The 26,851-nt window shown below is 36.0% G+C and overlaps 3 protein-coding genes across 3 annotated transcripts; all 3 read left to right on the forward strand.

The window, feature by feature from the left end:
* Positions 1 to 455: 455 nt before the first annotated feature.
* LOC102802162 (dehydrogenase/reductase SDR family member 4-like) lies at positions 456 to 4,390 on the forward strand. Its single transcript, XM_085500875.1, has 9 exons — positions 456 to 580; positions 1,393 to 1,573; positions 1,660 to 1,737; positions 2,207 to 2,230; positions 2,408 to 2,478; positions 2,629 to 2,680; positions 3,024 to 3,158; positions 3,813 to 3,868; positions 3,989 to 4,390. The coding sequence occupies exons 1-9, from the start codon at positions 513 to 515 to the stop codon at positions 4,101 to 4,103; spliced, it is 780 nt and encodes a 259-aa protein (XP_085357001.1). The 5' UTR covers positions 456 to 512; the 3' UTR covers positions 4,104 to 4,390.
* An 874-nt stretch (positions 4,391 to 5,264) lies between these two features.
* LOC146742756 (dehydrogenase/reductase SDR family member 4-like) lies at positions 5,265 to 9,080 on the forward strand. Its single transcript, XM_085500489.1, has 9 exons — positions 5,265 to 5,367; positions 6,087 to 6,267; positions 6,357 to 6,434; positions 6,908 to 6,931; positions 7,109 to 7,179; positions 7,330 to 7,381; positions 7,725 to 7,859; positions 8,504 to 8,559; positions 8,680 to 9,080. Exons 1-9 carry the CDS (start codon positions 5,300 to 5,302, stop codon positions 8,792 to 8,794), a joined length of 780 nt encoding a protein of 259 aa, XP_085356615.1. The 5' UTR covers positions 5,265 to 5,299; the 3' UTR covers positions 8,795 to 9,080.
* Positions 9,081 to 13,052: 3,972 nt separating this feature from the next.
* LOC102802030 (dehydrogenase/reductase SDR family member 4-like) lies at positions 13,053 to 25,962 on the forward strand. The gene is made up of 9 exons (XM_006821786.3): positions 13,053 to 13,198; positions 14,914 to 15,094; positions 15,213 to 15,290; positions 15,654 to 15,677; positions 16,306 to 16,376; positions 17,489 to 17,540; positions 19,950 to 20,096; positions 24,622 to 24,677; positions 25,258 to 25,962. Exons 1-9 carry the CDS (start codon positions 13,134 to 13,136, stop codon positions 25,370 to 25,372), a joined length of 789 nt encoding a protein of 262 aa, XP_006821849.2. The 5' UTR covers positions 13,053 to 13,133; the 3' UTR covers positions 25,373 to 25,962.
* The last annotated feature ends 889 nt before the right edge of the window (positions 25,963 to 26,851 follow it).

The raw sequence follows: 26,851 nt of genomic DNA on the forward strand, positions 1-26,851 counted from the left end.
ACATGTTGAAAATGAATGAAACCTCATCATTTAGATGACTTTAAACACGTGTGTAGCCTATGGATACCATCCACTGGTAAAATGATCAAGGTATCTATAATTACTATCTAATCTCATTGCTGTGCTTGTCATTTCCAGACGTGGTAATATTTCTAGATGGTGACCGTGACATATAGGGACCATAGTCTATCATCTCCGTGCTTGGTCCACTTATCTCATACGATATCGCGTGATGTTACTTATACATGACATCGCACATCGGCTTAGTTTAGACACTAAATTATTTATTATTATTATTATTATTCGATTAATAATTATGGTATATTTTAAGTGGTTACCGATGTTATCGGAGGTTTATTTAAATATATTTAATGCAATCAAACGTACTCGCGCTAGTCGCGCAACTTGTGAACGACCCTTTGCCCCCTGCACCTTGCCCTGGTTTTATTGTTTAACAACGCGTCTGGAAAGCTGCGGTCCACTATTCCAAATCCTGACGTTGAATTGTGTGAATGAAAATGACTTCTGCTGGAATGAAACTGCGGGGCAAGGTTGCCGTTGTTACAGCATCTACAGACGGGTAAGTTACTAGTTTTATTTGTAGGCAACATAGCAGTATTTATTATGTTGGGTATTTTGTATAGTAGTCGTTGTTCATTGATCATAGCCCATGAATCCCGCTCGATCAGGTGCACGTGTTTACTATTCGCCGTAGATATAACACTACATTACATCCTCTGATCCCCAACAATAAAGATGGCGGGTATTCTGGTATAAATCAAATTTTCTCGTATCAGCCTCTCCCACCCCCAGTAGAAACAACAATGATATCTGCACAAACGTGTGTGAAAAAAATGTATTTTGTATCTGTGTATTGGCACACCAGACGAGAGTGTTGGAAACATGTTTACGTACTAAACTAGTGACTGTTATAATGCAATGTAGCGCTTCGGGTCAATTCAGAACTCAAGTTCGGCAGATTTCACAATTATAAATTTTATAAAGCTCACGGCATCTTGAATGCCAAATGAATTAGTAAAATGGGGTCAATACATTGTTAAATGGAACACATTTGAGAGAAAACACCATCGAGATAAAGAACAGTTCATTGACCTATGGTCTTTTGCCTCTTTTATGCAACTCATGTATCACATTATACATTACTCCTGGATACTATTACCACCATTACCTTAGATACCCAACATGCAGCAATTGTCTCCATATTGTACGATAAATGGTTGAAATGGATTACCATGCCAACATCCTTGCCATTTACAGAGCACGTGTTGTTGTTGTTGTTGTTGTTGTTTTTCAAGCGCCTTGGTATAACACATGTGTTTTTATGTAGGACTCAGTAACAACATATAATATATTATACACTCTTTTCTACAGGATTGGTTTTGCCATTGCCAAGCGATTGGCAGAAGATGGTGCCAGTGTTATGATAAGTAGTCGTAAGCAGGAAAATGTTGACACAGCATTGGCTAAGTTGAAATCTGAAAATCTGACAAAAGTTGCTGGAGTTGTTTGTCATGTCGGTAAAGAAGACCATAGAAACAAAATGATACAGGAGGTAGGTTGAATGGGACCTAGCTTATCAGACTTTGTCAATTACCGTAATTACATTCACTTCCCAAATTGTGTAACTTTTTTTTCCAGACCTTGAAGCAGTTTGGAGGAATTGATATATTGGTGTCAAATGCGGCAGCTAATCCATATTTTGGATCACTTTTAGAAGTGAGTGTTTCTATTTTTTCGACAGTAAACTATTACATTTGAATTATGTAGCAAATTTGAGATTGTAAGTCGATTTATTATAGCTGAAAGTTTAAAATGTTCAAGATTCAAAGTCATTCCATTATATATATGTAACATTCAACTAATTACATTTACATACCAATAACAGTGTGGTCATTCGTATACAGATAGACACATCAATTTAATAACACTTCAACAACGATATTGATAAACAATACTAATTTGTTACATGGTGGCTCGACGTGCGATATAACCATGGTTACAAGTTATGCAATGTTGAGTTTCCGACAACTTGCTCGTGTAGTATATGCGTTCGTGCAAATGGGGAAGTGCAAATATGACGAGACAAAGATGTTCATTGCCAACTGAGGCAAAGCCGATACCTGTTTACCTTTGCGAGGTATTTATATCACACCGAATAAAATGTTCTTATCTTTTCATTTAACAGACGCCTGAATCTGCTTGGGATAAGGTAAGACAGTGAAAAATAAACATAATAGTATCATTGTGTGAAGTTTTGAAATGATGTAATACAAATGGAAAAACGATTATCAAATCCATGTTATGTTTCTTGCCCTCGTTGGTTTAACTAAATGTTTGTGTTCTGTCACATATACTAATGTTGTATCGTTGTGTTTTATTTCAATAGATATTTGATGTTAATGTGAAATCAGCGTTTTTCTTGGTCAAAGAAATTGTGCCACATATGGAAAAACGTGGGTAGGTTGTAATAAATTTGTTCAGATGAACAATATGCTGCAAACAGAATCGTGACACTTATTATAATGTACTTTAATAAATACTGATTATATTGTCTTCGAAATGTTTTGTCATATTAACTTCTAAAATTAAGAATGTGCCTTCTTCCAGTGGCGGTAATATTATATTGGTATCTTCTGTTGGTGGTTATCGTCCAGAAGGAGTGAGTATTAGTTACATATTAATTTGCTTGGTATGGCACCTATGTTCATTAAATCAGTGTTTTATATGGGAAGAGTGTTTATTGGTGATCATTTCATCGGTGTTTTATTTCCAAATTAATGTGCATTCAATCAATGTTTGTATGACGTCACTGTTCATTTAATTACTGTTTATTTGGACACCGATGTCCATTGAATCGGTTTATTATAACATCTATTTTCATTGAAACAATGTTTAGTATGACATCAGTGTTCGTTGAATGAATTTTTAGTATGACCTTTTTTGTTAGATTATCATGTATTTAATGTGAGGAAGACTTGACCTTACGTTTCGTTTACTTTCAGCCTCTAGGTGCCTACTCTGTAAGCAAGACAGGCCTTCTAGGTTTAACTAAAGCACTTGTCCCAGAATGCAGCGCGAAAAACATCCGTGTAAATGCGATAGCACCCGGAGTCATTCAGACACGTTTCAGTGAAGCGGTAAGAAAGTATTTATACCAATATATCGCTGTCGTTACGTGGTGTACATATATTCGTACATATATTCGTATATTCAGACCTGAAATATGAATATTAATACTAGTTTTTTTGAGGGAAATATATGAGAATTTTAGAGTTAAGACTAGGTGAATCTGTAACGACACCAGTTATCTGTAGATATCTCAGCAAACACACACACACACACTTGTTCGGTTTTCTGTTTCTGTTTTCAAAACTACAACATACATTAAAATGATACAGGTAAAATAAGCTTTGCTATGCGTATTATCTGAGTATACATCGATTTATTTGCTTAATTTATTTTGCTTAATCTATTTAATTAATTTGATTAATCTTATAAATATTAAATTATTATTTAAAAGAATCAAAGATTATTCGATGGTTCTTGATACAAAATTGGAGAAAAAAATCAAAACGTGTTTTATGCAATACTGTCACGAATTTATGACGTCATTACAACTACTATATATGCAAGTGTGTGTGTATTTGTTTCTAAATGGGCCATATTGTTTAAATAGCCTTAGTTGAGGTTACATTATGGTGCATTCGAGGTGGTACAGTTCAGTGGTCAGAGTATTTTGGAAAATGTGTGGATAGCATTTATTATTAAACTTGTATTTCTGTTTTACTTAGTTGTGGAAGAACCCCGCATTGCTAGAAATGACCAATGAAAATGTTCCAATGAAGAGGTAAGCCAATGTAAATGAAATTATAATGGGTCACAGATTCCATCGACCCCGATCATTTTGTATAATCTACATATAAATGCAAAGGTGTCACAAAAGCATGTTTTTGTTTATTCTATACAGAATTGGAAAGCCGTCTGAGTGTGCCGGGGCCGTTTCTTTTCTATGTTCTGATGACGCTTCTTTCATTACCGGAGAAACTATAATTATGAGTGGTGGGATTGCACCTAGACTTTGAGGTCGATAGCAGACATTCCATATATTAAATACGGAGCGGAAAATTTATCACAACTTTTTGTTTGACAATTGTTACATAATTATTTATTTGGACACAAGTTATCAACATTTTTTGCCTCCATCTTATGACTTCACATGATTTGTTCCTGTATGTAACCATGCGTAAGATTTGATCTGTATTTTACATTTTAATGAATGTTTGACCACTTTTATAAGAAAACCAGCGTTTTTGTGACAAACGGCATGAAATAAAATAAAGGACATTTGATGATGTCAACTACCTTTAAATTATCGTATGATTGCATGGTGCGTCTGATTCAATGTATCATAAATGGTTATATGAATTCTCATTTTTTTCCAGTCACGAATGATGTGCGTATGCTTTTGATTGGCCAATTTATGAATGCAAGAAACGTCGGACAAAAAATGTGCGATAGAATAAGATCAAATGATGATTATGATCATCGAGGAGATTTTATAACTATTTTAACAATTCAACTCCTGGTATCTCCTGGTATAACTAGTTTGCTTAATGTTTTGACTCAGAATTCTATGAGGAAGATGATGACTTTGCACATTATGAAATATACATACAAATACCAGCCTAAATATTGATGTACCATATTTAGTATTAATTACGTAAACCACCAGAATTTGTATAAACATGCATCACTTAAATTTATTAGTATTCCATACGATTTCTTCTGTCAGATGGAATGGGTCACTCTTATTTTTAAAAGTAATTGGAAAAATGTATACTTCTAATATTGTTTTTGTTTTTTAAATAACTATCTAATCTCATTGCTGTGATTGTCATTTCCAGACGTGGTAATATAAATAATGTTTCTAGATGGTGACCGTGACATATGGGGACCATAGTCTATCATCTCCGTGCTTGGTCCACTTATCTCATACGATATCGCGTGATGTTACTTATACATGACATCGCACATCGGCTTAGTTTAGACACTTAATTACTTATTATTATTCGATTAATAATTATGGTATATTTTAAGTGGCTACCGATGTTATCGGAGATTTATTTAAATATATTTAATGCAATCAAACGTACTCGCGCTAGTCGCGCAACTTGTGAACGACCCTTTGCCCCCTGCACCTTGCCCTGGTTTTATTGTTTAATAACGCGTCTGGAAAGCTGCGGTCCACTATTCCAAATCCTGACGTTGAATTGTGTGAATGGAAATGACTTCTGCTGGAATGAAACTGCGGGGCAAGGTGGCCGTCGTTACTGCATCTACAGACGGGTAAGTTACGAGTTTTATTTCTCGACAACATAGCAGTATCTACACCTACATGTTCAGTATTTTGTACTGTCACGTAGTGGTTGTTCATTGATCATAGCCCATGAACCCCGGTCGATCAGGTGCACGTGTTTACTAAAGTTTGCACTGAGATGAGGAACAACAGGGGGGGGGGTCCTCAATTCGCCCTAGATATAGCACTACATTACATCCTCTGATCCCCAACAATAAGGATGGCGGGTATTATGGTATAAATCAAATTTTCTCGTATCAGCCTCTCCCACCCCCAGTAGAAACAACAATGATAGCTGCACAAACGTGTGTGAAAAGAATGTATTTTCTATCTGTGTATTGGCACAGCAGACGAGAGTGTTGTCTGGGTGTCTAAAGAAAACCACCATTAGTGATACAGCTTGAATGCAAAATGAATTAGTAAAATGGGGTCAATACATCGATAAATAGAACAAATTTGAGAGAAAACACCATCGAGATATAGAACAGTTCATTGACCTATGGTCTTTTGCCCTTTTATGCCACTCGTGTATCACATTATGCATTACTCCTGGATACTATTACCGCCATTGCTTAAGATACCTAACATGCAGAAATTGTCCCGTGCATTCTTCCATAATCATCATCAACGTGTTTTTTTTCAAGCGCCTTGTGTTTTTATGTTAGGACTCAGTAACAACAGATAATATAATATACACTCTTTTCTACAGGATTGGTTTTGCCATTGTCAAGCGATTGGCAGAAGATGGTGCCAGTGTTATGATAAGTAGTCGTAAGCAGAAAAATGTTGACACAGCATTGGCTAAGTTGAAATCTGAAAATCTGACAAAAGTTGCTGGAGTTGTTTGTCATGTCGGTAAAGAAGATCATAGGAACAATATGATACATGAGGTAGGTTGAATGGGACCTAGCTTATCAGACTCTGTCAATTACCGTAATTACATTCACTTCCCAAATTGAGAAACTCTTTTTTTTTCCAGACCTTGAAGCAGTTTGGAGGAATTGATATATTGGTGTCAAATGCGGCAGCCAATCCATATTTTGGATCACTTTTAGAAGTGAGTGTTTCTATTTTTTCGACAGTACACTATTACATTTGAATTATGTAGCAAATTTGAGATTGTAAGTCGATTTATTATAGCAGAATGTTTAAAATGTTCAAGATTCAAAGTAAAGGCATTCCATTATATATTTAACTTTCAACTAATTACATTTACATACCAATAATAGCGTGGTCATTCGTATACAAATAGTCACATCAATTCAATGACTACTTCAACAACGATATTGATAAACAATACTAATTTTTTACATGGTGGCTCGACGTGCGATATAACCATGGTTACAAGTTATGCAATGTTGAGTTTCCGACAACTTGCTTGTGTAGTATATGCGTTCGTGCAAATGGGGAAGTGCAAATATGACGAGATAAAGATGTTCATTGCCAACTGAGGCAAAGCCGATACCTGTTTACCTTTGCGAGGTATTTATATCACACCGAATAAAATGTTCTTATCTTTTCATTTAACAGACGCCTGAATCTGCTTGGGATAAGGTAAGACAGTGAAAAATAAACATAATAGTATCATTGTGTGAAGTTTTGAAATGATGTAATACAAATGGAAAAACGATTATCAAATCCATGTTATGTTTCTTGCCCTCGTTGGTTTAACTAAATGTTTGTGTTCTGTCACATATACTAATGTTGTATCGTTGTGTTTTATTTCAATAGATATTTGATGTTAATGTGAAATCAGCGTTTTTCTTGGTCAAAGAAATTGTGCCACATATGGAAAAACGTGGGTAGGTTGTAATAAATTTGTTCAGATGAACAATATGCTGCAAACAGAATCGTGACACTTATTATAATGTACTTTAATAAATACTGATTATATTGTCTTCGAAATGTTTTGTCATATTAACTTCTAAAATTAAGAATGTGCCTTCTTCCAGTGGCGGTAATATTATATTGGTATCTTCTGTTGGTGGTTATCGTCCAGAAGGAGTGAGTATTAGTTACATATTAATTTGCTTGGTATGGCACCTATGTTCATTAAATCAGTGTTTTATATGGGAAGAGTGTTTATTGGTGATCATTTCATCGGTGTTTTATTTCCAAATTAATGTGCATTCAATCAATGTTTGTATGACGTCACTGTTCATTTAATTACTGTTTATTTGGACACCGATGTCCATTGAATCGGTTTATTATAACATCTATTTTCATTGAAACAATGTTTAGTATGACATCAGTGTTCGTTGAATGAATTTTTAGTATGACCTTTTTTGTTAGATTATCATGTATTTAATGTGAGGAAGACTTGACCTTACGTTTCGTTTACTTTCAGCCTCTAGGTGCCTACTCTGTAAGCAAGACAGGCCTTCTAGGTTTAACTAAAGCACTTGTCCCAGAATGCAGCGCGAAAAACATCCGTGTAAATGCGATAGCACCCGGAGTCATTCAGACACGTTTCAGTGAAGCGGTAAGAAAGTATTTATACCAGTATATCGCTGTCTTTACGTGGTGTACATATATTCGTACATATATTCGTATATTCAGACCTGAAATATGAATATTAATACTAGTTTTTTGGAGGGAAATATATGAGAATTTTAGAGTTAAGACTAGGTGAATCTGTAACGACACCAGTTATCTGTAGATATCTCAGCAAACACACACACACACACTTGTTCGGTTTTCTGTTTCTGTTTTCAAAACTACAACATACATTAAAATGATACAGGTAAAATAAGCTTTGCTATGCGTATTATCTGAGTATACATCGATTTATTTGCTTAATTTATTTTGCTTAATCTATTTAATTAATTATTAAATATTAAATTATTATTTAAAAGAATCAAAGATTATTCGATGGTTCTTGATACAAAATTGGAGAAAAAATTCAAAACGTGTTTTATGCAATACTGTCACGAATTTATGACGTCATTACAACTACTATATATGCAAGTGCGTGTGTATTTGTTTCTAAATGGGCCATATTGTTTAAATAGCCTTAGTTGAGGTTACATTATGGTACATTCGAGGTGGTACAGTTCAGTGGTCAGAGTATTTTGGAAAATGTGTGGATAGCATTTATTATTAAACTTGTATTTCTGTTTTACTTAGTTGTGGAAGAACCCCGCATTGCTAGAAATGACCAATGAAAATGTTCCAATGAAGAGGTAAGCCAATGTAAATGAAATTATAATGGGTTACAGATTCCATCGACCCCGATCATTTTGTATAATCTACATATAGATGCAATGGTGTCACAAAAGCATGTTTTTGTTTATTCTATACAGAATTGGAAAGCCGTCTGAGTGTGCCGGGGCCGTTTCTTTTCTATGTTCTGATGACGCTTCTTTCATTACCGGAGAAACTATAATTATGAGTGGTGGGATTGCACCTAGACTTTGAGGTCGATAGCAGACATTCCATCTATTAAATACGGAGCGGAAAATTTATCACAACTTTTTGTTTGACAATTGTTACATAATTATTTATTTGGACACAAGTTATCAACATTTTTTGCCTCCATCTTATGACTTCGCATGATTTGTTCCTGTATGTAACCAGGCGTATAATTTGATCTGTATTTTACATTTTAATGAATGTTTGACCAGTTTTATAAGAAAACGAGCGTTTTGTGACAAACGGCATAAAATAAAATAAAGGACATTTGATGATGTCAACTACCTTTAAATTATTGTATGATTGCATGGTGCGTCTGATTCAATGTATCAACGTTAAAGATAATATGGATTCTCACATTTTTTCAGTCACGAATGGTGTGCGCATGCTTTTGATTGGCCAATTTATAAATGCAAGAAACGTAGGATAACAAATGTGCGATAGAATAAAATCAAATGTTGATTATGATCACCGAGGAGATTTTAAAACTATTTAACAATTCAACTCCTGGTATCTTCTTGGTATAACTATTTAACAATTCAACTCCTGGTATCTTCTTGGTATAACTATTTTGCTCAATGTTTTGACTCAGAATTCCTTGAGGAAGTTGACGACTTTGCACATTAGGACAGGGTAGGGCGTATTTTAGTAGTCATTATGAAATATACATGCAAATACCAGCCTAAATATGTACCATATTTAGTATTAATTGCGTAAACCACCAGAATTTGTATAAACATGCATCACTTAAATGTATTAGTATTCCACACCATTTCTTACGTCAGCTGGAATGGATCACTTTTTTTTTTAAAAGTAATGGGGAAAATGTATACTTCTAATATAGTTTTTTTTTTAAATAACAGTACAAAAAAACGAAAATGTAAAAATATTCTGCGCATTTATTAATTTCAAAGATAGGATGCAAAAATATGTTATTTTATAAATCGTATTACATTCGATTTTATAGGATATTCTTTTCTAAGTTAATTACAATGTCACTACTGTTATTTCACTTCATCGTGAGTACCCACATTCACACCTAGAATCAATTTAGACGAACCACATTATGCGGTTAACTTAGGTTCGATTATCATATAAGATAAGACAAACAAAAGAATTTTAGGTCTTTTCATTTACAGATTTTCGTATTCGTTAAATCTGTTTTAAATGTATCTCCTTAAGTGTTTCAAAGTATTCATAATTATACTCCGTAATTAACAATCTTCCACCTGGTACACGGGGTATAGTAGTGTTCAACAATTAAGTTTGATTTCAAAATACCCGAGACTTTGAACAGTTCAAAACAAAATGATACTCGCCCACAATTACATCCAAACGGGCATACTCATTCGTTTCGTGAGATAGCATTCACTCTACCCTTTTTAATCATGAACTGATAGGCAGAGAGTCCCAGTCCGGATAAAGAAAGGTGATACACTGACGTAAAGAAATAACAACTGAGATATAGTTTTCATGAACTAACTTAAATTTTAATTTTGCTATTGCTATTGCTATTTACTATTATATATCTCTAGTTATTATTCTTAGTAATTTCTCACCTAAGCTTTTAACGTTACATACATGATGAGGTAGGTTTCCCATAAAAATGTACATTTGGTATAAAACACCAATTAAAATCAATTTGCATATGATCCGATTATGATTTATCACTTGCAGTAAAACTTATTTTCTGTAGTTAACACATAGTCAAATAAAGCGGGTTCCTGTGCTAGAAATTCAGAAAACATTTCTACAAACCTCCTTTTTGAATAATCTACCATTGACAATTGTGTAATCTGAATGTTGACAAAATTTCAAGAGCTCAACATCATACGTATAAATACTAACGTCCATAGTCTCTACGAATATTTTCATATTTTCAATGTCTCATTATCACTCGTCGATTTAAATCACCGATAATTATTGTTTCATATCATAGGACATAGCATGGTGAAGATCAACGTTAATATCCGCAAAACGTGAGCTAACTGGGGGCATATAAATACTAGCAGGGAATAATATTATTTTCCTGTACAAAAAAACAAAACAAGGACCATACAATAAACGATTGCACAGACACATGCTTCATTTCAAAGGTACACTTATTATTTAGGAGACGGGAAGAGGGGAGAGAAGAGCAGAGAAGAGAGGAGAGAATGTGAGATGAGGAAGGAGGAGGTGAAGGTTCAGTATATATGTATCTGTGTCGTTTATCGGAATATTGTTGATAGAGACAGGCACATCCTAACTCTCAGCGGGAGATAAGGTCTGAGGTTCAAAGTTCGAGCACCTGCATACATATTGTACAATCACCAATCGTGGCACGTGAGACCCATTTCCCGTTGCCTCAGTGATGTCGCACAGTTATAAATAAATTTAAATAGATCGGTCTTTGTATCCGTTCGCAAGACTGGTCATCAGACGCCAATCCTCATCAAATGTGTGAACGAGACGACTATTATAAATAATATAAATTCTACGTGCAAAAATAATATTCATTGGCGCGCTGCGTCGTCTTTGAGCGAAATTAGCTACACAATAAAAATGTTATTGCCGACTTAAGAAGTAAACAAAATAATCCAAAATATAGATATTGATAGGAAACAATGACAATCAAAACAATTTGAGTTATGGAGTATTATCCGAAATATGTAATTTTATAAATATAATACATCGGCATTGAACAAGCATTATGTGAGACCGCATTACATGTTGAAATAACGATGACGTTATCACTGAAAAATGTTCAGTAAAAAAATCACGATAAAGTTCATCGATCAAAATGCAACATCTCCATTGTACCACACTGTACACCGTTATCGCATTGTATAAATAAAGTTCGCTCATATCATATTGTCCTTGTTTCCAATAGTTACATGATGTTGGTTTTGGCTGCGTATTGGGTCCGGTACGTATCTGATACTGATATTGCAATAATAACTGCCAGCATTTAGAACATTAAATTGTGGTATGAATACAAACAATGAGAATGTTAAAATTAAAATTTTATTTAAGTAGTAAAATCAAGCGTGCATGACATCGACAATATGTTTAACACAATCATTGTTTGATTTCAGACGCAAAAGCCATATCATCCTCCACAATTTGAGAAGGGCTGTGAATACCATGTTAAAATAAACCAATCAGAGATATGTTTACAACATCAATCTGGCTTATTGTTTTCAAAGAAGGAATTATATTTTTCAGTCGTGTATAGAAAGGCTAGTTCGAGGACGTGTTTATAAATGTCATTCACGACTACCAGTTAATAAATAATAATGTGCAATAGAAAAATAATTAATGCTAATAATAAATAATACATATGTTTTAAATGATAAAATAAAACAAGCTAAAACTTACTTCAATCACACTAGTTGTGGGTGAGCAGGGTTACAAAATATATATGTTTAAATTCACTAGTAACTTGGTGTAACCTATAACTAGTATCAGCCAAGTTTGTGTTTTAAAGTTCGCACACGCTATTATCATCGATTGTGTACGCGTGAGATGGGGCGCGTGACCCTCGTAGATTACAGAATCTTTGGGTTATTTTTAGACAGACCATCTAATCGCGATATTTAAAGGTCATTCTAGAGCATGTGTCCTGTCACCACTAGGTACATTGCACACAACTTAGCAACATCTTCTGCGAGTTGAAAAGTAAGAAAACTATTTTCAGATCTATTTTAAAAGAACAAATCCATATTAACAATACTTAAATCTCCGAAAAAGCTTCTTGGCGCTTGAAAACAGGATAAAGTTAAGTTGCGATCCCCCCCCCCCCCCGTTATTGCCCTGTCGTGCATACTAGCGACGGAATTATCTCATACGACGTGTTGAACGCATGTAAAATATATTTTTACTGTTTCTTCTTGCGTTTCTTTTGTTGAATGGAGAGGTGTGAATTTTAGGCTGCATAACATGCCCCCCAATGGAAATCAAAGTGGACATATGGTTATTAAGCTATGTACTGTGTAAACATATATGCTAATGATAATCCTTACAAAATAAACTACAAGTCCAATATTAAAAAAACACACAATATACAAGATCAACAAGTGTTCTACACTTTGGCTGGAAACCGTATTTTATCGTACATTTATTGGATAAGCTATGATCCCAGCCAACTAAAACTATTTTAGTTGTATTTTTATGTTGCGTAGTCTCGCCATAAATGTGAGCCAATCACTGTTTAGAGTATATCAGCCAATCACCAAATTGCATTTGCGCCACCCGTCATCATGTTCAACATCGTATAAGTCTGTGTGGTCATTGATAAGAGCGTGTGTCTAGGTTTCTGTTGCTAAAACTCTTATACAACCAGCTACAAACAGTGCGAATCAAAATGATGACTTCATTGCCAAAGAAACTAGAGGGGAAAGTTGCCATCGTGACTGCATCCACGGAAGGGTAAGATATATAATACATTGTGATTGACTTATGACCTACATATTATAATGAATTCATCTTATTGAACAAATTTATGTATTTATGTAAGAATGCTCGGTGAATTTTACAGTTTATGTTCCTACGTGTAGAAGATAGTGTATAGTTCCGAAGGGGGGGGGGGGTAAATTGATTGGTCAAGAATTACGCAATGGGCGATCAGAATTTCACAATTCCGCGCTGTCGCCTGTGACTGCAACAATCACACTTAATACACATGGACGACCGGTATACACGGATACTGTGAATCTGTCTGGAAATGTACATAAATCATGTTTAATAGCACCAGTCGGCTACCTGACCGTGTCACAATATTTTGTTAGACAACTGGGTTTAAAATAACGTAGACAGTGATATATAGATAACGATCTGCCTGATATAGAAATGTATTGTGATACCGGACAGTAAAGTTCATGCAACACAGGTGTATACGCTCCGTTCCGGTTTTATCCATTATAATATCTAGGGTAAATTTGAAAATAACCCCCCCCCCCACCACCACCACCACCACCACCACCAGAATAAGTGATCGAAATAAAACCTAATAAACCACTGCAGATAATAAGCATGGTCAAATATGTATTGTTATGCGTATACGTAGTTCATTTACAGAATCGGGACAACTTAACCTTGGTCGGGCCTTGACTTGTCTAGACAACGATTGGAATATATATGTCATGAGAACAAAAGTCACGGACTTATGGCAATATTGCGCCAAATCAACAATCATTGCAGTACAGTCCGCTCACATGGTATCGGAAACCAATTGTAACATTTATTCACCTTGAAATGTACCATCGTCGCCACTCTTTGTAGAGAGTAGCATCGTTGACGCATTTTTGCTTATATTTTGTGCGCGTGCACAATGACTGACTGCCAAAAATCGTTGTTCGACTACATTGACTACATTCGCTGCTGCTGTGTCATGGTTAGTAAAATAACGTAAAAGTATTAACAGATCGAGAGATGATCCATGCACGACATTTGCCATTCAAAGACGTGTCTGTTAGTTAGCTGAAATGATGACGTCATAGTGACTATGTTATTAAATGTGATCAGCACTGCCTATATAGAGAGATAGAAATCGGCAGGATATTATTACAATAGATACAAGAGATTAAAATACCAATTAAATAACAAAAGTTGCCACAATCAGCGCCACAAAGACATTTTCTTCATTTGCATATTTTTTTTATAAATTTCAATAGCAGTTAAATCTAACCAACCATTAATAGTTTTCACAGTTTTACAGGATGTCTAGATCACAGATTAATTTTTTAACTTGTTTTTTGAGCATGACGCAATTGAGGCGACGACCCCTCCCGCTTTAATAATTAGTGAATATTAAGCTACTAAGCAACTATTCTATACATTTATTTTAAATAAATGTATAATATTACCTAATTAGCATAATGATTAGCGAATTTTTAGCTATTTCACAGATATCTCAAGTAAATGAAACTTTTATTCACTAAAGGAAATTGCTTTTAACTTTTAAGTATTTTCGTTATTGAATGCTTACAATTTATTCCAATCAATGATTGAAATTGGTCAAAATATTACTTGACAACGTTTGTGATGCAAATTCAAAATTCATATTTGGGTATTCCTCAACTGCACTATAAATTTAGTGAGAGCTTGTTATAACTATAAAAATATTCTGTTTCAATTTTTTCCAGAATTGGTTACGCTGTTGCAAAACGACTCGCGGAAGATGGCGCCAGTGTTATGATAAGTAGTCGTAGGCAGAAAAAAGTTGACGAAGCTGTGGCTAAGTTGAAATCTGAAAATCTGACAAACGTAAAAGGAGTTGTTTGTCATGCTGGTAAAGAAGATCACAGGAATTACTTGATCGAGGAAGTAGGTTGCATAAATAGTACAGTAGTTTGTAAAAAAAAAAAAACTATTATTATTACTTATCCATGTCAACAATATTATATGCTATTTTCCATTTTATTCTATGATATGAATTTTATAGACGCTGCGAAGTTTTGGAGGAATTGATATGCTAGTGTGCAATGCAGCAAGCAATCCATCCCCTGGACCGTTTTTTGATGTGAGTACTTATTTCTGCTATTATTTCTTTATATACTAAGATATTATTAAGCATTAAGCCATCGCCTGACATGGTAAATAATACGAGATTTGCGCACAAAACGAAACCAATGGTAGGTGTACTCGTGCAAAATTCAATTGTGTCACTGTCAGGGCGATTGCTATCATAATATGGATATTATTTTTGTGTATTATTAATTTGGAGAAACAAACTCAATAAGCAAACATTCTGAACTTATCCATAGTCTAATGAAAATGTGCGGCCCTGGAACTAGCATTCCACCTGCATAGACACACATTTACTGAAACAATTGTATTAACGTGACATATTTTAAATTTAATTTAAACATTTTTTTTATTACAGACGACTGAAGAAGCCTGGGATAAGGTAATATTACGCGATAATGTCATGCACCTATTGTCACGTTACTACAGACAGTCCAGAGGGGGAGTTGTATGACACGACTGGTTGAAATAATCGTCCAATTTGCGTAAATTAATATTCACGAGCAATGAAAAACTTCTCTTTTCAGTAAAATTGTACCAAAATGCTTTCCGACAGCATACATGGTAGTTCTAAATTGACCGATTTACCATTCCTATGTAGTGTTTCTGAGTTACGTTGAGAGTTATCTTGTACAGAAATCACTGAAATGATTAAATCTCTTCAACGGTGGCCTACGGACGACTGACTTCGAAACGTTCCATCCAGCTCGGACGGCGCCCCCTCGTGCCGATCCCTCCTGCTACAGCCTATGATATTGCAATATCACCACAGACATTGCAATACCAATGAAAATGTTATTATCAATGAAACCATTTTTTTTTTTGCAAAATCACCACATAAAATAAGATTGCAATCAACTGCCATATTCCATATCCATTTGTGAGATTTGAAAATTGTACCTAATTGGGTTTAGACGTATATTATTTCAGTAGAAATACAATAAAAAACACTGGCTTAGGGACTACACTATATGGCCGTGTAACCGCGTTGTTATTTTTATCACCAACAGGTATTTCATGTTAATTTAAAATCGGCATTTTTGCTGATCAAAGCCGTCATTCCATACATGGAGAAACGTGGGTAAGTCGTTTACATGTATAATTCAACTGTACTAGCACTGCCTTTCTGGAAATGTCATCAGTGGCTAATAAGGCATTATCAGTGGGTAATAAGGCATTACCAGTGGCTAATAAGGCATTATCAGTGGGTAATAAGGCATTATCAGTGACTAATAAGCCATTATCAGTGGGTAATAAGGAATTATCAGTGGCTAATAAGGCATTATCTGTGACTAATAAGCCATTATCAGTGGGTAATAAGCCATTATCAGTGGGTAATAAGGCATTATCAGTGGGTAATAAGGCATTATCAGTGAGTGGCTAACAAGGCACAATCAGTGGGTAATAAGGCATAATCAGTGGCTAATAGGCCATTATCAGTGGCTAATAGGCCATTATCAGTGGCTAATAAGGCATTATCAGTGGCTAATAAGCCATTATATGTGGCTGATAAGCCATTATCAGTGGCTAATAAGGCATTATCTGTGGCTAATAGGCCATTATAGTCGTTAAGCATGCTACTACAGTTTTCGGCCTTTGTTTTCACCATGATGGTTGCCAGGTGGTGAAAATGCCCGGATGTCCGCCCAGAGAATATCAAATGCCACTTCTGGTTTCATACTACATTTTCCAGGCGAATTTCATTTTTATATTTCAAACTTTATCCCTGTTTTATATTAAACATTTTCAGGCATAAATTTTAACATTTTCTTTTTTTAATTTTGGACCATTTTTAATTGTTTACTGCCTAGCTACTTAGTCAAATTTGTTGAAATATGAAAAGGGGGCATTCGGGTTTATTTCTGAGCAGGGTTTTAGTTAAAAATCAATCACTTATGAAATGATACTCAGTTTGATACGTACAGTACATGGCATAATTGGGCATGTTGTTCTGAGTGTAGTTGAATCGGCTTCATGTTCATCATTTTAGCAATCGGGTTTGCCAATTCATTTTAAAACATGTCAGAAACCATTGTTTAGTATGATACAGTGAATATAGAGATTTAACATGGTTGTCACCGACGTTTACTAGTAGTCTTAGACCTGTAATGTGTAATTACTTGTGTCTAACATAGCATATTCGTATAGAGCTAAGACTATATATATATATTTACCATTATTTCCTTTTTTTAGGGGTGGTAGTATTGTAACGGTATCGTCTGTAGTTGCCCACAGAACAGATGCAGTAAGAATTTATTTCTATATCTCGTATATATAAGCACATGAAAAGATTGCTACAACAGTGACAATTACATTTGTCAATTTGCCCCAGAATTTTCGCCTGAATCCTGTTATCATACTCTCACACGTTTGTAAATCTTTCTGTAAATAGTACGTGATTGTTGCGACAACACCATTCCTTTAGGTTGCGCCCTCAGCGATGAAGCCCTTCTGTGACGTAATTACATCATTTACGGCGTTGATTATTTAGGTGACAATGACAAATGTTTATTGCAGATTTGCTGTAATATAAACAGCGAATAGCTAAACGTCACGCCAGTTCTCATCTGGGCTGTCTGGCGCTTGAGGCGAAACAAAGAATTTCCATCTGACTCTGTCAGCTGCTATCTTAGTGGCAGTCACAATGGGACAGTCTCTTACTCTGAGTTCTTTTTCTATTGTTGTTCTCCAGGTTTCTCTTGGCCGACCTCGGTTTCTCCTCTCTTGAGGCGTTCAATATAATGATCTTCTTTGGAGAGAAGATTTTTTTTAAAAATGTTTTTGTGCCAGGCGACAGTTCTGGACATTGAATGTCACTGTTGTCACTCCTGACTTTTTTTTGTAAGTGCAAATTGCAAGTGCTAGTGCTGACACATAGTGCATTTTGCCACAGAAGTCATATTCATGTTTGGGACTACATGACAGGGCTGTTTGGCCATCTCCCTATCAAATGGCAATTTTAATGCACTATCCTGGCGTCAACCAGGCTCGGTTGAACACAAGCACCTGCGAACCTTAACCAAGGTTCCCCCAAAGTCGCATTCGTTAGTGAATGAATCTCGGCAAGTGGAATTGGCCTTCCCATTGAGTCTGTGGCACACTCACCCAGGGTAGGGGTCGACCCTTTTGATGTTCAGCCTCAGGTAGGATTTGAACTTGGGTCTACCGATGCGACAACCACTATGCTACCAGTGACCGGTTTGGAGAGAAGATGATGGCATGCGGCACACATGTCCCAGCCATCTCCATCGTCGGATTCGGATATTCTCTTTAATTGATGTTGTTGATGTTTTTTCCCGGAGGTTTTCATTTGAGATGGCGTTTGGCCAGAATATCCTACGTAGGCACTTATTTTGGAACACTTCTAATTTTCTTTCAATGGAGGAAGTGGTTTTCCAACACTCCGAGCCATATAGAAGGACGCTCAGGACATTGCTATTGAAAATCGTGATCTTTGTGTGGATGCTAAGTTCAGTGGACCTCCAGATAGATTTGAGCATAGCAAAGGTTTGGTTTGCTTTGCTGGTTCTTGTATTAACCTCAACATCACAGTCACCATTTGCTGTCATCTTGCTGCCCAGATAGACAAAGTCCTGTACGTCCTCTATTGGGTTTCTATTCGCAGTGATTGGGTTAGTTGTTGCAGTGTTGTTCCTCAGGACCTTCGTCTTCTTTTTGTTGACTGTTAGGCCGACAGTACTGGCTGTCTGGCTGAGGCTGTCATTCTTTTGCTGTGCATCTTGGCACCGGTATGAAAGTAATGCTATATCACCCGCATAATCCAAGTCTTCCAAGACTGAGGTGAGGGTCCATTGGATTTATCTGCGCTTTCCTTTAGTGCTACATTGCATCACCCAGTCAATTGCCAGGGAGAACAGTAGAGGCGATAGACTGCATCCTTGTTTAACTCCGGTTTCTACCCTGAAAGGTTTGGTCAGCTCATTGTTGTGGATGACACAGCATTCAAAGTTCTTGTAAAGAGACTGGATCATGTTGACCAGCTTCTTTGGAATACCGCAGTGTCTCAGGATCATCCAGAGTGAGTTGCGATGAAGTCTGTCAAACGCCTGCTTGAAATCTATAAATGTAATGTAGAGTGAGCTGTTCCATTCACTTGATTGCTCCAGTATTTGGCGCAGAACAAAGATGTGATCTATGAAGGACCTTCCTTTCCTGAAACCTGCTTGCTCTTCTCGTAGTATGCTGTCTACTGCTGCTTTAATACATTGGAGAATGACGTGGCAGAAATTTTTGCTTGTGAGCGAGAGTAGGGTGATGCCTCTTCCTTTCTTGGGTAGTTTGATGATGATACCCTTTTTTCAGTCATCTGGTGCTGTCTCACTGTTCCATATGTCCTGAAGGATTAACGTAGAATGTAAGGTATATTTTTATCTTTCACCTTCAGCTAAACACCATTAGTATATTTGAACCGCATTTCTCTCACCCATGTACGTCATTTTAACGTCACAAGAGCTTGTTGTCGCTAGAGGGCGGCGTACAGGAATTACCTATACATGTTAACTAGTGTATTTGATCATCGAATACGAATCTAATTTTACATTTCGAATACCTGATGTTCATAAAAAATGTTATAACGTCTTAATGAAAAGCATCCCCAATGGTATTATATAATATTAATGTATGTCAATTTCAGGTACCGGGAGTACACGCATCGGCATACGGGATCAGTAAAATATCCTTGATAGGGCTAACTAAAGCACTTGTACCAGAATGTGCTGCGAAAAACATCAGGATCAATTGCATGTCACCAGGGGTTATAGAGACTCGTTTCAGTGAAGTGGTAAGTACTTCCAAGTTCAAAGATGTGTTTATGTTTGTGATTTATGTTCCAGTTCATTTTTTAGATGTTCAATGCTCATCCACAGTCATTGCACTAGTAACCATTTTTCCAATAATCAATACATTCAGTCATTTTATCGACCGACATTGCGTATTTTTCATAATTTTTTTTTTTTGCTTTTTAGTATCCAAACAGTCTTGGCTATAGACTGTTAAAATTTTGTAGAATTGTGAATAGTGGAACATACTCAAAAAACGATTTTAAAATATAGATAACAGGTGCAAACATTCTCTCTTTTGAATGCTTAGCAAGATTTAGCAAGGCTGTGCATAAATAATAAAAAAGAAAACTAGTGAAAAAAGAAATGACGGGATCTCTATATTATGCACTATATTTAACTTTTTACAAAACGATAATACATTTAAATTTGGAACTGTTACAGCCATTTTAATTATGAGTATTAGCAAACTTCTTACTGCGTGAATTATTATGCAAATTAGTAATTATCTCAGCTTCTTTTTAGTGCACATCCCAAAACTTTAAAAAAAATAGCTCTAGACGCTTTGACATTTTGTTTTGAAATTTTCACAAATGATTGACAATGTGTTTATCTTCAAAACGCCGTCGGGGTATTGTTTTTGGTTGAACAGTGTTACAACAATCGTACAGACAACTAGCATGGATGTTAATTTATGCATAAACTTGAAGTAGTGAAATTTGAGCTGCTGCCCTACAAAATTGACAACTGGTAGACAGTTTTCAAGACTGCACTTTCTTCATAATAAACAGATGTACCCATAAACCAATTTTGACAGGAAACAGAAGCATAGTTTAGAAGCTAATTTTTTTTAAATCACTTTGGACCAAAAAATCACATGTTTGTGCATATTTCAAACTACAGTGTCCATAAAAAAATACTAACCAAATTATTAAAATTCATACAAATAGCTTTCCGAAAATATATAGTTTTGTGGACAAGGGAGGTCATCTTGGATTCCTAATTAACTAATTAAAATACCTGTCAGGTAAACTGCATTTCTACCTTAATGACCTGATTCATATAATAATTAGTTAATTTCCATCATTATATCAAGGGGGAAATTCTTCTCCTCAGGGTTCTCCACACTTGTCAGGGGGGAATCTCATCTCGTCTCTCTATCGCGTCCCCTTGAGGTACGGGTCCGGGAAAGTCACTTTAACTTTACAGTCAAATAAGGCACACACAACGAAATACGTTTCAGCTCTCGTCTTAGTCGGTCAATCGAGCACTCTATAAGACACGGTGCCCTGGGGAAAAATCCCCAAGACTATCGCAAGGCTGACCCAAGACTCTTTTAGACTGCGTCAAGGCTCGCCCCAAGTCTCTCCAGGACTGCCCTCGACTGTGTCTATCGTGGTGTACTCGTCAAGACCAACTCAAACTCTCTTTATTCATTATCAAAACTCTAACCAATTACAAAACAGTAAAAAGACTCTAGGGCGTAACCTTCAATCATAAAGCCAATCACACTAAGTACTGAATACGTCATATCTTTTGATTAATCGTTCACTACATTAATAACTACGGATATAAACTGTCAGAATGAGTAGTCTGAAAAGCGGCGGTTATTTGGTAATTAGTTCCAAATCACTGAGCCAAGTTCCGTCCAAAACTTCAAATAGGTCTAAACGATGACAGACATAACACAGCAATTCAGCTAATAATCAGCTAATTAAGTCAGTTAACAGATACGCAAAAACAAATTCATGACACATCCCTTCACCCAAACTGAGATTGTGCCTCCTGGCATAACACGTTCACAAATCAAAGATACCGCCAGCCACTCATCGTCATAGGATTAAATACAATACTAATAAAAGGTATAAATCAAAAAGAGTAAAACACACTAATTAATAAACTGATTATAAAGTCTAAATCAATGGTTATAAAGTCTCAAATATCAACGGTTATAAATCAAAAACAAGGGAAAGGCTACCAATCGACTCACTTTTCTCAAACAGTTCCGCTGAGGTAACCCTTCGCTGCACTGTCTCCGTTACTAAGGTTACAAACTCTATATCAAAAGGTCAAAAAAAACTAAGGCGTGGCGGTGTAACCAAGCGATCAGCCAATCGCTGCAGTCGACAGCATGATCACGTGATTACCAGGGATGCGTCTCTCGGTTAAAGCATTGCAAAGCGGTAACTAATAAACAATGAATAAAAAGCTATTAATCAAACTCCTGTCATATACGCTTATAAACTTCAACTGAACTCACAAGTCGTTAATCTAAACAAAAGTCATACGGCGTGGAAACAGAATGCAAAGACAAATTCGCTTTCATAATACATTACTCCCCTGGCAAAAAGACGGAAAAAGGCTAAAACGATATACACTACTGAGTTACATATAATCCTGTCAATCATGAACAAAAGCTTGCGATATCAAACAATACGTATATAGGCGCACCAAACTCTCATCTCAAAAAGACATTAAAAACGTTACAAAGGTGCTATCAACTCAAAAAAGCATCAGAAGTATTCCGGAAACAACACATAAACAAAAACAACTCTTAAAACGTCGATATCTCTGTACATCGACAAATCTCAAAACTCTTAAAAACTCATTGGGGCATTACTTTCCCCATCATAATCCGTATTAAAACTCCATAAAACTTCACAAAACTCATAACACTGTGTTGCAAATACTTGTCCACTGAGGCGCGCTTAAATCGTTATAAAGGACCTCGAACGTCACTAAATATCAGTTCAAAACACAAATCTGGGCACTCACGTACATACAATTCAACATCACAAAAAAACGGTAAGAAAAAACGATAGAAAAAGCAAGCAATACATTACATTACTGAGCAATAGTGTTGGGATTGTGAAAAAGAGTTCAACGTCCTGAGTTACACAGTGTCAGTTACAGTGTCCAATGAGCGGTTCTCTAAGCAATACACAGATAGCTAAAGTTCTAATTCAAAGTCTATATAGCGTCTTCTTCTTTCGTCACATTAGTCCGGGTCGTTCTTTATCTTCTTGTCTTTAATGTCGCTCAATTCTTAATTATACAGTCCTAAACGATACTCATCCTTCCGAAGGGGTTCTGAAATCTTCATCTCTTCAACGTTGTACATCGGTGCCATACTGCTAACGGTGTTAGTCGTCAAGCGCGGTTTCGTCTCTGCCATGGAGCTGTTAGTTCGGTTCACAAGAAAGACACATCTTCGCCATTTCACTTTTCTTCACAGGATGTCAATGTGTGTTAAACACCTGCCCGGATTCTCCACCACGTATCAAGGGGGAAATTCTTCTCCTCGGGGTTCTCCACACTTGTCAGGGGGGAATCTCGTCTTGTCTCTCTATCGCGTCCCCTTGAGGTACAGGATCGGGAAAGTCACTTTAACTTTACAGTCAAATAAGGCACACACAACGAAATACGTTTTAGCTCTCGTCTTAGTCGGTCAATCAAGCACTCTATAAGACACGGCGCCCTGGGGAAAAATCCCCAAGACTATCGCAAGGCTGACCCAAGACTCTTTTAGACTGCGTCAAGGCTCGCCCCAAGTCTCTCCAGGACTGCCCTCGACTGCGTCTATCGTGGTGTACTCGTCAAGACCAACTCAAACTCTCTTTATTCATTTTCAAAACTCTAACCAATTACAAAACAGTAAAAAGACTCTAGGGCGTAACCTTCAATCATAAAGCCAATCACACTAAGTACTGAATACGCCATATCTTTTGATTAATCGTTCACTACATTAATAACTACGGATATAAACTGTCAGAATGAGTAGTCTGAAAAGCGGCGGTTATTTGGTAATTAGTTCCAAATCACTGAGCCAAGTTTCGTCCAAAACTTCAAATAGGCCTAAACGATGACAGACATAACACAGCAATTCGCTAATAATCAACTAATTAAGTCGATTAACAGATACACAAAAACAAATTCATGACAATTATCTCAAGCATTAATCATTTTATTTCAATGAACTTTGGTACATAAATACTGTGAGATAACAAGTTTTGGGTTTAAATACATTTATAATAATTATTTAATTTGCATAATACTTTACGTTTTAGCTTTCCGTCGATTTTTAAGAATTAATCATTACATTCTAATGAAATTTGGAACCCGTGTGCTTTGGGACAATGCATATACCTTATTACTAGTAGTTTTGGGTTGAACTCCTTGCATAACAATCACCTAATTTGCATAGTAATTTCTACCTATATCTCAAAAAAACAATTACTGCATTTCAGTTTAACCCTTACCATACATAATGACTACCTGATTTGTATTAGCCAATTTCTGATCTCAAGTAAAAATTTAAATGCGAACCACAGATGTACAATGATATCCATTTCTATGAGTATTATAACATTCAACAATGTTCACATGTTCATGTTGGGCATATTAATTGCCAAGCTTCTTGTTTGCAAGATGAATCTTAAATTTAGAATTCATTTTTAATATGCCTCGAATACTCTCAATACTCCAATAGTTCTTTCTAAGCTTTCTTTAATTTTCTTGATAATTCAGATTTGGAAAAACTCCTTTGCAAATAAAAATGCCATGGCGTTAATTCCAATGAAAAGGTAGGTGGTTTCCATTGTCATTATACACAAAAACTCAATTGGCATGCTCGGGATAGTCTGGCTGATAAAAAAATGAAAAATAAATGTAGATTTGTTGTGTTCCTTGTAAGATTCTGTTTGTTTGTTTTTTGAAAAACTGTAAAATAACTTTCAACAGCAAACTATAATGCGAACACTTTGTGTCACAACAAATACCATCTTACGTCACTATCTTACTGAGCAAATTCTCCAGTCCATACGAAACAATGTTAAAATGGAAATTATTCAGTATTATGGAAATTGGGTTGGGACGTAACACATAAGCTTCAACAAGTATATTGATATCGCTATATTGGTCATCCATGTATATAATGAAAGTGACGTTTAATGTGCGTGCAATGAACGTTTGCGCAGAATCAGTGTGCAAGTGAACGACATTGGTTGACGCCATTTCCACAACACAGAAACGCTTTCTCATTTATAGAAAACTTGTATTGATTGACGATTAGTTTAACAGAACCACTGGTAGCTAAAAATCCAACTAAATTATACGTTATGGTATCGAGTTTTGCTGACTGAAGTCTATATACTTTACTTCCAGATTGGGACAGTCATCTGAATGTGCCGGCGTCGTTTCATTTCTGTGTTCCGATGATTCTTCCTACATCAGTGGAGAAACTATCATAGTTGGTGGCGGCATGTCTTGCAGGCTTTAGGAAGATACGTGAACCTGTGGTGTTAAATTTGGGACATTCGATATGGGTCCCGTGCACCATGTTTAAAATTGATTATTTGTATTATTAAGTAAATATATTTATGAGATTTCTGATTGGCTGAGTTATGAATTCCCACGGTCAGCCATTTGGAATCATAAGGGTCCCTGGAAGAGTGAGCATTTTTTCGCGGTGCCTTGTACATTTCATTTTTTAGCGCATCATTTTGTCCCTGCCACACCTTGTATGCATTTTTTGTTTACTCATTGTCTTGCTTGCATTTTGGCAACAAAACTTCCAGCCGCCACCCCCTGTGATTTTAAGTGGTAGACTCCTAAGGGAGTGAACTATGCAGGTTGTTAAACTAATGACATGCAATATTGGTACATCAGTAAAATACATACAACCAATTGCCCGTGGTTTCTCTTGAATTGGTGAGACAGTTTGAAGTGTTTTTAAATGCGTATTCGCATTGCCTGTATTCTATTTCACAGTTACTGTATTGTGGAAGCTTTATCAGAGTTCTTCACGCACATACGTAATAAATTTACATATAAGTTGAGGTGTAATATTATTCATGGTGGAAAACAAAATTACAACTGTGATTATCTGTGGTTTTTTTTCATTGTCGGAAATATTTTAATGCCAGTATAGAGGGCCAGCATGACGTCAAATGAGAACAAGATTATGTGAATTCTTTGTGAATAAAGTAAGGACGGGTAACATGAATTCCCTATTGACGTGATAACCAATCAGAATGCAGAGGCCGAAAAGTAATTTGAGAGACAGATCTGAAATTGAAAGTTCTACCATAAAATTGATCGGCCAATTAGCGCTGCCTGTGATGAACTATATTGGAACGGGACTGTAGCTTCACACCGTTTATAGAAGATGTACACAGTTTATTGTAGGTGTGCACAAACCATAAACTGTGTACACCTACAAAGGTTTATGGTTGGTGTACACAGTTTATGGTTGGTGTACACAGTTTATGGTTGGTATACACAGTTTATGGTTGGTGTACACAGTTTATGGTTGGTGTACACAGTTTATGGTTGATGTACACAGTTTATGGTTGGTGTACACAGTTTATGGTTGGTGTACACAGTTTATGGTTGGTATACACAGTTTATGGTTGGTGTACACAGTTTATGGTTGGTGTACACAGTTTATGGTTGGTGTACACAGTTTATGGTTGGTATACACAGTTTATGGTTGGTGTACACAGTTTATGGTTGGTGTACACAGTTTATGGTTGGTATACACAGTTTATGGTTGGTGTACACAGTTTATGGTTGGTGTACACAGTTTATGGTTGGTGTACACAGTTTATGGTTGGTGTACACAGTTTATGGTTGGTGTACACAGTTTATGGGGTAAAACACAATATACTAATAAATGGTAAAAAATGCAGGAGACATGTTGAATTAAATTGCATAAACATGTATTATGTAGAAAGCAACGCAGTTAGCTTGGTCGTCC

This window comes from Saccoglossus kowalevskii, chromosome 6 (assembly GCF_978046115.1).
Source record: "Saccoglossus kowalevskii chromosome 6, keSacKowa6.1, whole genome shotgun sequence".
NCBI lineage: Eukaryota > Metazoa > Hemichordata > Enteropneusta > Harrimaniidae > Saccoglossus > Saccoglossus kowalevskii.

What these genes read in the sequence shown, in the direction of transcription:
- LOC102802162 (XM_085500875.1), top strand. Translation starts at nt 513, where the DNA reads ATGAAAATGACTTCTGCTGGAATGAAACTGCGGGGCAAGGTTGCCGTT. An exon ending in GAAACAAAATGATACAGGAG is followed by an intron (nt 1,574 to 1,659) that starts GTAGGTTGAATG and finishes TTTTTTTTCCAG; the next exon opens with ACCTTGAAGCAGTTTGGAGG. An exon ending in GTGGTTATCGTCCAGAAGGA is followed by an intron (nt 2,681 to 3,023) that starts GTGAGTATTAGT and finishes GTTTACTTTCAG; the next exon opens with CCTCTAGGTGCCTACTCTGT.
- LOC146742756 (XM_085500489.1), top strand. Translation starts at nt 5,300, where the DNA reads ATGGAAATGACTTCTGCTGGAATGAAACTGCGGGGCAAGGTGGCCGTC. An exon ending in ATTTTGGATCACTTTTAGAA is followed by an intron (nt 6,435 to 6,907) that starts GTGAGTGTTTCT and finishes TTCATTTAACAG; the next exon opens with ACGCCTGAATCTGCTTGGGA. An exon ending in GAAAATGTTCCAATGAAGAG is followed by an intron (nt 8,560 to 8,679) that starts GTAAGCCAATGT and finishes TATTCTATACAG; the next exon opens with AATTGGAAAGCCGTCTGAGT.
- LOC102802030 (XM_006821786.3), top strand. Translation starts at nt 13,134, where the DNA reads ATGATGACTTCATTGCCAAAGAAACTAGAGGGGAAAGTTGCCATCGTG. An exon ending in GTGACTGCATCCACGGAAGG is followed by an intron (nt 13,199 to 14,913) that starts GTAAGATATATA and finishes AATTTTTTCCAG; the next exon opens with AATTGGTTACGCTGTTGCAA. An exon ending in GCGTTAATTCCAATGAAAAG is followed by an intron (nt 24,678 to 25,257) that starts GTAGGTGGTTTC and finishes CTTTACTTCCAG; the next exon opens with ATTGGGACAGTCATCTGAAT.